General features: G+C 49.4%; 1 protein-coding gene across 2 annotated transcripts in view; it reads left to right on the forward strand.

Annotated features, from left to right (window-relative positions):
* LOC144162422 (ATP-binding cassette sub-family G member 5) overlaps positions 1–13,222 on the forward strand; it is a 107,444-nt gene extending 94,222 nt beyond the window's left edge. For both annotated transcript variants that reach the window (XM_077692943.1, XM_077692944.1), the window contains exons 10-11: positions 7,393–7,633; positions 11,466–13,222. In XM_077692943.1, the coding sequence (XP_077549069.1) occupies positions 7,393–7,633; positions 11,466–11,768 (544 nt within the window). In that variant the 3' untranslated portion in view covers positions 11,769–13,222. The remainder of the gene's footprint in view (positions 1–7,392; positions 7,634–11,465) is intronic.
* The last annotated feature ends 204 nt before the right edge of the window (positions 13,223–13,426 follow it).

Genomic DNA, 13,426 nt, shown 5'->3' on the forward strand with positions numbered 1-13,426 from the left:
CAAGACAAAAATTGGCTTCAAAGCGGTCAGCAGCGTCATCATCGTCCCTAATTCCTCCCGAAATGCGACTCCATGAATAATCGAAGACAATTAATCAACATCACGTGAGAAAATGTCGGTATATCCATCGCTCGCTGAACATACCTTATTCAGATGTTGCACGTATTGCTGGTCCTGAAATTATGCGTTCTTTTCAGCTGCGACTTGTTATGGCTCCGCAGGGTTAGCACTATCGAAGATGAAACGTAGTGTGTTGGAACACACGGTTCTGCATTCATTGTGTTTTATTCACCGTGATAAGAAAACAAGAGGCTGTGGCCACTGCGTCAAGGTGTCGCCCGTGGTCCCAGCTTGGCAGGGTGAACAACCACGGGTCCACACAATACGCCTGCTGTGCAGAAAATAAGAAAACATGACAGCTGCTTCCCCGTTCAATTTCGACTCACACCTCGCGTCTCGTGGCAGCAGTCGGGGTCACGCTCTACCACCTCGAACTTCCTGGAAGCCGTCCACTAGCTGCTACACTCTTTAACTTGAGCGGGAAACCAGAAAATCTGGAAGCACCGAAGACGGTTATGCTTACAGCTTCTGAAATCGCGGGACCAGGTCTCGAACGTGACTAGATGCTTACACGACGCACCCTTCAGCCGAGCACAAGAAGCACAAAATTCAGTCATCCATCCTCCCTCCACACGTCGTCTCTAGTCACTCAAGCGGCAGACGCCAGTGTTTTTTTTTTCTCGCGTGCGAAATGCAACTCGAACGCAAATCCTCAGGAATGACTTTTCATTACTTGTTCAAAGGCTGATGTTTTTTTTTAAACGAATAGTCAGTCTCCGCACTGGCACTGCACTATGAAGATTACAACGCTGACTGTAACCAGACTCCGAAGGCCGCCTTTCTAGGTTTGCTTCATAGCCTGTGTATACGTGTGACAATGTCGTACTACGCCTCCGTGTACGCGGGGTGCTCAGCTATTAACGCAGCAGACAGCGGGTCGTACGAAGGGGATTCAAACATGAATGAATGCGGATGTAGCTGCTTCTTTTCAAGAGAAGTATCTATAGGCTGACTTGCGGCATCGAAGGGGGCCTCAGCGCCTTGCCGCAAAGCCAACTTTATCCGCATGCTCAAATGACGACAGCGACGACGATTATGGTGATGATGATGGTGCCGCTGAAGTGGTCAGCACGCACCCACTTCGGGACGATTGGCTAGAGAAGAAGTGTTGACAGTGGAGCCTATAGGTTTAATTCTACATTGAAAGCCTGCAGGGGAATCCCCTTCTCGGGCGCAGCTGTCGCTCGCCGTTCGCAGCTGGGGCGAACGCGCGTGTACAGTGGACTAGAATATTCTAGTTCACCGTAGCGCGCGTATTAGCGTCGCACCATTAGCCGCGAGGGCCACCACTGGAGAGGCTGGCGCTGCGATCGTTTGGACATCACTTATAGGATCCCCGTTCCTTCTTTGCTGCGTAGTTGGCTCGCAGTGCGTGACATTTTGTTTACGACCCGCTTCCTAGGAGTATCTTCGGGTTAATTTTCAGCGTTTGAAGTTAATTCTCAGTGCTTAAGGCGTAATTGGACCTCCCGGGTACTTTATAAACGTATCAGCCGTGGTAGGCTGCCCGAAAACCACTTGAGCATAATGGTTATGTGGACGTATGCGACATAATTCGTTATAAGCGAAAGCTGCGGCTCGTTTTCCAGATCAGTATTGCATGCTACGACAATCGTTCAGCTCAATTTCTAGAGCTCGCTCGTCGTTCGCAAGAAATGCAGAAAATAAAAATTACGCCCACCTCCCACCGGCGGAGTGAGAGCGCGCTGGGCCGCACACGCTCTCACCTGGGCCCGCGCCGGCGCCAGTGCGTCTGCCGCGGCTATGACGCAACACAATCCACTTTAATCCAATCCAATCCAAATCCAATCCAATCCAAGCCAAGCCAAGCCAAGCCAAGCCAATCCAATCCGATCGAATCCAATCCAATGCCCGTCGCGAGAGAGTGTTCGCTATCGGAGAGGAGAGCGGGAGAGTGGCTGCGGACAACAACGGACGCACGTGGACAACAACGGATGCACGCAGGAAGGACAGGGCCGCCGACAAGAGAGGCTCTGAGCGTCGCATCTAATATCTGCCGCGATCAACGCCGGCCGGCCGCGAAGGTCGGTGAGCAATCCGGCACCGCCGGCACCTGAAAGGACACTTGCGGGGCGGCGAACGGCCGGAGGATGACGCTACCTGCGCGCATGAATCGGCAGATTCCGTGGTAGGTATCTTGATCATAAGCAATTACGCGGAAACAAAGTTCCGCATGTGAGAAAGGGGGTTGGCACTAGGGTGAAAAGTTGTGTAAGGTGCTTTCATTCGCTATTGTAACTATATAGCGACGCTAAGTATAAGTTCCCAACATCCGACTCCGAGCAACTAAAGCGGGTTGCGAGTCGCTGGAGAAGACATTCTTCAAAAGCTCGTCGCGTGCAAGCGCGTTGATTTTGGATTCCCCTCACAGCTTTGGGGGCCCCAACGCCTAATTCCCCTATTTTAGAACGCCCAGTCACCTGAAATCATTATACCATGACGCCTTTCGCCTCGTACACAGCGTCACCTTCTGTGTGTAGTCGTGAGTTGTCGGACTTGATGATGCTAGAGAAAGGCAGGGTCACTGTAAACAGACCAAAGTAAAGCCCACGTTGCAAATATTATTTCGCACCGTGAGGTTCTAATAAGAAGTAGACATAGACGGGCTTGTCTAAAACTTCTCCAAGGCGTTGAAAACTCGCGCCCTTAGGTTGCGGACAAACTGTTCCGAAAAGTAAACATATGATCCGCACAGAGTACGGCCGTTATTAGGCTCGAATCACCTTAGGGGCTCGCGCTGTCGGCGTCTCCAGTTGTTGTATCCTGTCGTCACGGTATTTGTCAAGCGATGGTCAAAAACAATATATAATTGGTACCGGTTCAAAATAACCTAAAAAACATTTAAACTAATTTAATATACATGAATAAGCAGGATTTAATTGAAATAACAACTGAAATTTGTTAACTAACGTATCGAAAGTGGTTTCAAACGCCAGGCTTTCTCTTGTAAAGCATACTCCCTGGCATGCTGAGACGTGTGACATGAATACAACCTGCGGCCAGTGCGTCTCATTTAATTGCTTAAATCCGTTCGACGCAAGAGAGGGCGCCACCGCCTCAGCAAGCGCGCGATTGCTGCTCCCACCAGCGCTTCTCCGTCGCCCAATCAGCGCGCGCCGTGTGGCAAGAGAGCGACTTAGAATCTTTGAATATACTTATACATTGGATGCTTCGCCCCACTTCAGGTTTCGCGTTAGCGGAGATGGCTCGGGACTTTTGTTTATAAAATCAGGGCATAACTAAACAAAACCATTGAAGTGGAAATAGGCACTGCTTTAGCCAAATTGCAGATCCTACCTCAATCGCCATACACTTTGCCTTTGAGGTACAAGAAATACGCGGTCGCATCAGCACAGGGGTTGCGTTCTAGCAGACAACATAACTAGGCGTCCTATGGGTGACATTACTCATTGGTGACACCACGGTTTGCCCTCGAGGCCAACATCCCGCCACAGTGGGAGCCAGTCAGGGTCGTCGCTGGCATCACGCCACGTCGCAGGTGCGATCGCTCGCCCTCACCCGGCAGTTCACCTACTAGCGCAGCATGGCTAGGCCGCGCGTGGTGCGCTCCACAGAAGAGCCGGTAGCCATTGAAAAACGTAAACTGGAAATGATCTACAATAACCTATACCAAACGTTTGCGTTCGGCTAAAGCTCAGCGAAGCGAAACGGTTCCTTTCGGGTCGATCGATGACATTGCGTTTTGATTTTGGCCGAAGGTTTCTCGTTTATGCATTGCGGTGGTTGCGTTTTGATTTTGATTCTTTTCGTTTTCGCTGAGGTGAAGCTTCGTGTGCACCCCTCTTTCCTGAGAAAAATTATTATAGCTTTGTGTGCCGAGAGGACGTGCCGCGAAGGAAATAGCCGGAGAATGCCTCGCATTAAAGAAAAATGTCAGTAGATAGTACGATCCCGGTATCGAGGAAACTGCTTGCCAACATCAAGTTGAACTGTGGAGCTAAGGGTGCTTTGCCGGGTTAGAGCCGTCAATTGAAACCGAAGACAGCGCCGGTCATGTTGCGGCGTTCAATAGGGGACCGTCAACGACCTAGAGTGACCAAGTGATCATGTTGGTGCCAGCTTATTGTTTATGTGCGGCGGCGCGGGGGCACGGGCGGGATAGAAGGAGACGCGTGAGTTGATTGTCCAGTATTATTCGGAAGCAGGGGAGTTGAGGCTGACACGCCCACAGTTCGAGTGTATAGAGAGTTTGGAAAGGGATGACTTGATTAGCAATGGCAATAGAAACTTTTCAAAGCGAAAGACTTAAGTGTCCCCTTGAGCGAAAAACCAGCGTTGCTGTTGTTATTGCCCGGTACAGACAATGACCGCCGCTGTAAAGGGTAGGCAAAAACGCTGTTCAGTTTGGAATGGAATTGAAACGGGGTTTCTGCAGGCTGTAATGTACACTGTTGTTATGGGAGGCCAGAGAGACGAGGCCAGCCCAGTCGACAGAAGGAGTGGTACCGTTTATTTAGGCAAGTAGGAAGGTTGTGGTGGGGAAAGATAGATGGCGCTAGCTGGAGCCCTCCGTGTAAATGAGGAAACTTCAAGCAGATGACTGAATTCGAAGAACAGTGACATGTTGGTTGGCGCACAAACAAGGAGCCGGGTGCGTTACCACTGGTCGAAGAAAAGTTAGCCCAGTGCGTGCGTTGCTGACGTCACATCACGTGACAGGGGAACGTGACAGCACCTGAGTCGAACAGGTGCACGCCAGCCACGCAGAAGCCATTCCGTGCGTCGAAGAAATACGCGTCAAAAAACGAACAAACAAAAGAGAAAAAAAAGAGACGCGAACTCTACCTCATCGTAAAGAAGTTATTCGCTCCGAAAGACGGCGAAACGAAAGCAGTGAAACGAATGCAAAACGATGTAGGATCTAACGAAGTGCCGCCAGGCTTTTTTTGCCTTCGAAGTACGCGAGCACACTTAAAGGAGCCATGAAGAGAAAATACAACTTTGTTTAATTTGAAAGAACTAGGATTCAGTATCTCACTCAGCTCCATTACGGTCACAAAGATGTTTTTTTAACGAGAAAAAAGCAAAAGTATTTAAAAACTTTCAAATTTTGCGCCACAGTGACGTGTTATGAGCAAGAAATACGTCATACTGGCCAACAATAAAGCATAATTTTCAGTGCATGAACCGCACGTTAGCATTCAAGTGATGCGGTCAAATGGAACTAGAGGCCCCATTACAGACGTCCAGTCATGTGTTGTCGCGACAGGTCAGTTAGGCGGCCGCCAATAGCACAAACAAGGTTCCGTGACGTCATAGAAAGTTGCGGTAAATTGGCTGGGGGGTCGCGACTGCTTCACACGTTTTCTTTAATATCTCCGTTATTTGTTCGAAGATTGCGATGGTATTGATATCATTGTTGTCGGGACTAAGCCGTCTTTCTAATAAACCCAATTTGTATTTTGTCTTCAAGGCTCCTTTAAGTTCCCCAAGGGATTTTGTGAAGCATTTTTTGATGCCAATTCCTCTCCCTCGAACGTGAGAGACACTCGAAGGAGGAAACTGTGATAGAAAACTTTCTCCCAGCAGTAAGAAAAACGCGAGGCAAGGCTGATGCAGCAGCCCAAATGCGTCAGGTATTCCTGAAGCCTTCTCTGCCGAGAGCAGCAAACCCTCCAGACGCACTTGAAGGCGGGGAGGAGGCAACCTGTTTCTGGTGTCGTAAAGCAACCGATACACCTTTTTTTTTTGGTCTGATGTGCCCAGTCTGTCATGCCCGTAATCGTGAGTACGAGATAACGCAGACATAGCCTCGATTCAGTGCTGTACACCTGCAATAAAAAGTGAAAGCAGATGTCTCATTGGAGATGGACTCTGAATTAGTCTAGACCGGACCAGGACGACATTTTACTAGTTTTCCGGCATTTTCATGCACGCGCGTTTGTTTGTTTCTTTGTTTTTTTTTTCGTTCCGGGGTACATCGCCCCGCTTCAGCCACTGAGCTGTCGTGGTGAATTAACCAGCACATTGACCCGCCCGCGTTACTTTTGTTTCCTGTTTATTGCCTTGCACTTATTTGAGGCGGGGTCAAAGAGCCCATCCGAAAGTCGCTTTTGGCCTGGTGTACTCGACGACGACGAGTTCAATCGGATTTTCGTGCCAGCATTACAGAGGATTAATGCACTTAGCCCCCGAAAGAGTTCTGTTTGCATATTTAACAAGCTTAACGCTATCAATAGTAAAGAAAACTTTCAGCACCACCTGGATTCGTTTAAACTTTGAAATACTGGCGTTGACCCATCGAGAATACGAACCCCTCCTGCGAATAGCCAGGACTATTGGTTAATCAAGTTGTTCTCTTCAACCTGGCAATATCAGCCTTTTCGAGCGAAACCAACGAAACATTTCGTTTCGAAAAGTATGGACGACAAAAGTGCTTCTTCTCGGGCCATGAATTTTACTGTTGCATGTCCATTATTTTATTGAATGTAGTAATCAGGAAGTTACTCCTGCACTCACTGCAGTATTTGAAGCGACAAAAAAAAATACTGAAGCTGAGCGGTGGCACCATGTCTTACTTATTTTTACAGTACAACGTATAGCCGTCACAACAATGTCAGGTATCAGGGCATGCACCGACTTGCTGATAGAAAGAAATTAGTCGTCAGAACATTCGTAGCCGTCAGGTCACAGCTGTGGCGCACGTCTGGAAATTTTGGCCAGGTGGCTAGCTTTGAGATGGGGTAGTATTATTGATAGAAAATTTGCCTGTGTATTCATAATCGAGGGTCCCCTTACAGTCTGTTGACTATGGGACCCTCGTCTGTATATAGTATGTTTGTATTCTTTTAATAAAATAAACTTTAACTTTAACTTTCACTTTGAAGTGAAAGTGATCTTTTTTGCATCTTCCATTTCTCCGCCATTTTCATCTCTCTCGTCGTCCGTACACGCTCTGTCTCCCCCTTCCCCTTCTCGCACAGGGAATAGCTGGCCAGAACTAATACCATCAGGCCGACCTTTCGGTGTTTTTTTTTTTATTTCAATAAAATTTCTCTCTCCCTGAGCACACACACCAATGCGCACACGCGTGCGTGCATTCGTGCGTGCGTCCGTATGTGCGTACGTGTCGGACATTTGCAATTGTCATTTTGTCAGTCCCAACTCCCTTCAGTACAGCTTGCTATCCCTTCAGTGCCTCGTTAATTTTAGACTGTCCAGTTAACCCGCCACGCCACGCCACGCACCTTGGAGAATGTGCACCGGGCAAGATCCGATGCCGCAACGCAGGGGCACGGGCCTCCGCGCGGACTGGCAGCGCTGGGCGACCTTCTGCGGCGTGATGTGGTGCCTGTACGCGCTGGCCGAGCAGCAGACGGTGGCGCTCATGATGGTGGTGAAGAGCGCCTTCGCCGCCTTCCGCTGGTCCTCGTGCGCGCTCGCCCTGTGCGTCACCTTGGCCTCAGGCACGGTGCGCAGCCTCGTCGTGCTGCCGGACTGGACCTACTACATCACCTACGCCACGCTGCAGGCGAGTGGCCGCGGACATCCGCTCTGTCGGCCGAACATTGGGCCGCCTCGCACGCGCTCGCTGATATTCACCTCGTTCGTATGCGGTGCGCTAACATAGATAGTGCCTTGCGAATTTCGCTCAGCACGTTCGTGCGGAGAGTGTCACATGGTTTCTTTAGAAGAATTTACAAATTTCGTTTGTATACAGCGAATTCCCGTTAAGACGAACTCGGTTAAGACGAACACCGCGGTTAAGACGAACAACAGTTTTGCTCTCTTGTAACATCCAGAATGCAAAAAACCTCCGGTTAAGACTAATATCTGATACTACCAACAAATATCTATGGTTCTTTCGAGATCGCCTCAGCACGAGTCTACTGTATTTAAGGATTAAGGAATTAACGATTAAGGATTAAAAAAGAGGTGACCAAATTACCATTTCATTGCCGGTTTATAAAGAGGATAGCCTATCTGTGGCTACATATATCTAAAAGCGAAATTATTTGTCTTACTGCTTCACCCGAACCGGACAGAAAAAAATGTTAAGTTAGAACAAGCTTCCACAAGCGTCCATAAACAGTATAACATTAGATTTGGGTTTAGCATGTCATTTGGCACTTTTACAACATCGGGATTAGTCTTCGGTTGTCTGTAGCATGGTCACAGACTTCCCCTCTTAGATTCGTCTGCGTTGCCTTTGCAGCGCCCATCTATACAAGGTATCAGCTCTGCGACGGGCATGCAGAAGAGCCGTTCCTTTCCCTCTTGTTGTTTCCAGAAGTTCCGCCATGGTGGCTCAGTGGCTAAGGCGTTGTGTTGCTGAGCACAAGGACGCGGGATCGATTCCCGAACGAGGCGGCCGCTTTTCTGGTAGAGGAGAAACCAAGGTGGTCAAAATTAATCCGGAGCCCTCCACCATGGCGCGCACCATCGCCTATGTAGCCTCGCGCGTAAAACCTCACGTTTCCAAAAGTTGCCAGTGTTGAGGACTTGAGGAATTAGGCCTCTGCAACAATTCCCACAACCGCTTTCACTCTTTGGTCTGCGTGTGGGAGCACTGCGAAAGCCATAGCTTTCAACGGCACGGAGCGGCACTTCGGGACTTACTCGTCGCCGCAGAACTATCCGCTCTTCCGTTTCTGCTTTGGTTTTGTGCCCTTTTAAAAAAAAAAAAAAAAAAGTGGCCATCGAATGCGTGTATTGCTGCAACGGAAAGGAACCGGCCACTAGCCGATACATTGCTGTAATGTCGTAATTCGAGCGATCAAGCAACGTCAAGACCCGGGAACTATAAAAAAATCTTTTGAGCAGGTTATAAGTTGAGGTGCTTTGTGATTCTCTATTCTAAGTACTGGATGTCTTTGTTGACTGTGTTTTGAAAGCATCAGGATTTGAAAAAAAAAAAGTTGAAAGAAGTGTTGCAGGGTCCCTTTAGATCTCGTTTTTTTTAGAATCACTGTGTAGGGAGGAAGAGTAGAAGAAGAAGCAGCAGAAGAAAAAGAAAAGCAAACAACGGAAAGGCCGAAAAGTTAGCCAAGTGTCGAGCCGGTTTGCTATCCTGCTCTGTGGAGGAATGATCAGGGGATGAAACAGAGGACTGGCGAAACGGACAGGAGCGCAGACGCACACTCTATCATTGCCTTATGATGGTCTCTACTGTGAACATTGGCTGAGCTCGGTGGCGAGCATGCATCTTTCCGATGAATATTGGGGGCAACAACAAAGCACATGCTCGATTGACTCTTCAGCCCCGCAGACATCGCAGTGGCTGTTGTTTTAAATGCAGAGCATTTCAGTAACTCACGATGTCACCCGCGTTGACGTCCGTAGTCGTAGTCCGCAGCCCTCCCCCTACACTACATAAAAAAGATACTATCTGGCGCCTGGTTTCGATACCTCGACCCTGCGGGCGGAACGCAATGTACATGGTGCTCCACCCACTGCGCCACAAAGCCGACACAGAATGGGAGGCTACGAACGCGCCTTATATCCTTGACTCATTCAAACTACGTCAAGAAGCTGCTGATACAACGCATTCACTACCACCAACTCCCCAAACACTAAACGTTAACGCAATACACCCACCCCCTATGCGACGCATTTACTCGAGTCCCCCTCGCGGGGAGATGGGCCCAATTATGATGGCAGTGCAACGCCGGCACGTGCGGGGAGAAAAGAACAAAGAGAACAGAACTCCCGCTGGCGCAGTTTCAGGCAGGGGGCGCGCGAGCACTGCGAAGGCGGGAAATTTGAATTGCATGGGGTGGTAGCAGTAAGCGGATAACGGCGGTACAGGCCACTATGGCGAATCACTGCTCTGAATTTCCGACAGCTTTCGCATTGAGTGGAACAGCTTCTAATTGTTTTAAAAAGGAAATTCCCAACTCACGCTCAACGCCTGCTTTTATTAACTGACAGTCGCGGACCGAAACTGCCCACGAAGTTTTCGCCTCGCATTTTATAAATATGTCTATGGTCGGCGGCTGTACAGAAAGCCCACGTGACCCGCCCCAATTCCTTCCAAACGTACGAGCTTTGGGAGAGCGCCATGCCCAGCTCTTCCCTCGACGTCCTGCACAACTTGGTAGAGGCTTTCTTCTATAAAACAATAAATATGTTTACTCTCTCGTTCTCTCTCGGTTCCCATCCAGACCCAGATATAGCTTTCTTGTTCTTTGCCACTCCATGCCTTTCTTTTTATTGCTATCTTCGGAGTTCTTTCCCTGCCGCAAACACAGTCACGATCGCCGGCCTTCAACTCAGTGTGCCATTAACCGGTTTGACATTAGTAACAGGGCTGCACGCTGTGTTAAAAATTTAGAGCCCTTCCACTACTCTCAAAATGGCAGACCAGGGGAGCTGTATCGGAGGGTAACTATATTGAGTTATGTATCTATAGCGACTTACTATGTTCATCCAATAAAAGCACACACAGACACATCGTTGTGAGAAATAACTGTAAATTAATTTTCATGTGATTTCTTTTGGGACACCTTCGATAAAACAGGAGTTGCAGCTGTTTTCTGTGACCATTCTTAACCTCAGAAGGCCTTGTAGTGACACAAGAAGGGAATTCTGTGGCGTTTACAACCTCACCGTACGACAAATAATTGTGACGAGTACATATATATGAAACTAGCCATATTGATAGAAACGTTTAAGCGGGGAATTTCAGTTGGTTTCTTCCAAAAATATGTCCACTAAATTGAGAGCTACAGAACAATTTTCCCTCGCTCTGGAGCGAGCGCGAGTGATCCTTCGTCGACGCAACCCAATATTGGTCACAACCTATAGCGGACGACAGCTTCGCTGTAGAACCGTTGCCTTAGGGAACAGTGGTCTGCGGTGCTTAATCACCGGCAATGGAACCATTATAGCGACAAAGGGTGCGTTCCAATTTACCGTTTAGACAGCTTCGTTGCCGTCTTCGCGGACAGTCTGCCATGTTAAGCCCATGGAGATAATATACTGTTAAGCCCCGTTCAAATGCGAACGAAGCAGTCAACCAAGATTGGTTTGAGGAGACAGGATCGGAGTCAGCAACGATGCAGCCTTTTTGTGTGATATTGTTGCGGCAAACTAATTTATTCTTTTGTTGGAATATTTAGTATAATTTACCAGCGTTGAAGATGACTGTTTATTTTTTAATTGCGTAATGTTTGTAATATTAACGGTAACAATATTTACGGAACCTGCGGCCATTTATTCCTGTAGACGTCTGATTAGACTGTTTCGCAAGCTGTCTACCAAGCTGTACGCTAATTGGAACGCAGCCAGAGCTGACGACGATGGCGATGCCGCTTGCTTCTCTGCGCGAGCCAACTGGCGTCTTCGCCTCGCTTTCTTCGCAGAGGTACGCAGCGGCGTTCGTGCAGCAGAACGAGCTGGAGATGCACCCGGGCCTGGAGAACCTTCCCTCGCTGAACGGCAGCGCGTGCGGTCCGAACGTGGACAGCGGCCGGTGCTTCTTCGTGAACGGCTCGCACTACCTGGGCCACAAGTACCGCATGGGCCGCGGCCAGGCCGAGGTGGACACGCAGTACTGGCTCAACTTCGGCCTCTGCTTCGCCTTCGTCGGCTCCTTCTGCCTCGTCAACGTCATCTCGCACATCATTCCGCTGCCGGCCTCCATCAAGTCCAAGTTCCGAGACTGAAGGGGCCGCCGCCGACCAGCAGCCGCCAAAACGACAGAAAAAGAGTGGTGCAAAGAAGTGGGGTGGGGGGTTGCGGTCTGAGTGCGTGGGGTGGTATTTGAGTGAGAAATGTTCTCAACAGTCGCAAGGATCGCTTATTTCCACACCAAACGCGTGTCCAGAGAGCATTTGAGCAACGGTTCGTGCACGCTTATATGGAGTCCTAGAGCCCACAGGATGGTTTCGCCCTGTACTGCGACCAACGGCAGTCCTGTAAGCATTTAGAGCACCGTTTACTTATCCCATCCGAGACGTGGTTATATAGTACCAGCCACTGGTGCGTTATTCCAAAAGCCAAAGCATGACCCATTGCGGAACCAGCATATATTTTTACTGAAGCTGGAAAGCGTAGGTACACGCCACAGTAGTGCAACTGCTAATGCATTTTGCCGGCGATCCCGAGAGCATAAGTTCAATCCTGGCAGCGGCTGCAGTTTTCTCTAAAAGGTGCAGAATACATGGAGCAAACATGCGGCGCAAAGACGGAAAGCGACTCCCGGCGGCCCTTGTTCGGCGTCCGACGGTATGACAACCGGCGCTGGCAAGCGAGCCCTTCAAGTTTCACCACTGAACCTTTCTCCAGGCTTTCCATCTTGCCTGCGTCCATGCCGACCCCACACCGATCACACGACGTTTGATCCCCCACAACGACGGCATTCAATTCCGATGCCAACTTTCGCCGTGCAAGGGCGTCCCTTCCTGTGGTAACGCTTTTAGGATTATGACACGGTGCACAGCATAAGTGCATACTTTTTCACCTAGTGGATACGTTGCGAGGTGTCATTTTGTGAGTCGCACTGTGGCTCCTAGAAAACAGACCTAATCGTGCATCTGAACCAACGCCCGTGATTAACGCAGACTTGGCGCACGCGTTCGTTGGCGTGGGAAAGACTCACGTACGATATTTGCTCGCTCAAGGAGCACAGTGGCGTAGCTATAACTGTTTCTCGGAGTTCATTATACGCTGCCGGCTTAAAAAAAAAAAACCTAAAATGAAAGATTGTGCCCATCCATCATTTAATTTTTATTCTCGTTTAATTTTATTATTTTGTTTTTACACAACAATGTCCTGATGCAGAGTGTGAACAGCATGAACAAAAAAAAAAGGCCGAAATGCGGAAGGGACCGACGGGGGAATGCACAGCCCAGAAAATTTCAGGGGGTGTTCCGACGCTAAAACACTCCCCCCCCCCCCTTCCTACGCGCCTGAAAGCCGACGTTGGTTTAATGTGAACTACAGCGGCACTACACAGGACCGCCGCTTGCTTTCACCAACATCAGAAGACAAATGGCTGAAACACATTCGTGTTGCAGCCATTTGAAAGCATTGCTACGCGGCAGTAATACGCTTTTTGGGGCGAAAGGTCTGCTTCGGCACGTATCCCAAGATGATTAATAGCGATGACCTTGAGAAACCGGGGGGGGGGGGGGTGGGGGGGGGGGGGGGCCTGAGGTAGGTGTAACGTCATGGCACGTGACCCGCTGCGGAGAGGTGCTGTAGCTGCGCTCGAAAAGCCTCGCCGCTGCCGTACCACGTGACCGAGGGAGTTCTGTCGGCTTCTTCGCTAGAGCTTGGTCGCTGAGCCTCGCCGTGAATGCGGCGCCGTGTCTGTGCGTGC

This window comes from Haemaphysalis longicornis, unplaced genomic scaffold, assembly GCF_048455015.1.
Source record: "Haemaphysalis longicornis isolate Haplotype H1 unplaced genomic scaffold, Haemaphysalis longicornis Haplotype H1 scaffold_12, whole genome shotgun sequence".
Classification (NCBI taxonomy): Eukaryota; Metazoa; Arthropoda; class Arachnida; order Ixodida; family Ixodidae; genus Haemaphysalis; species Haemaphysalis longicornis.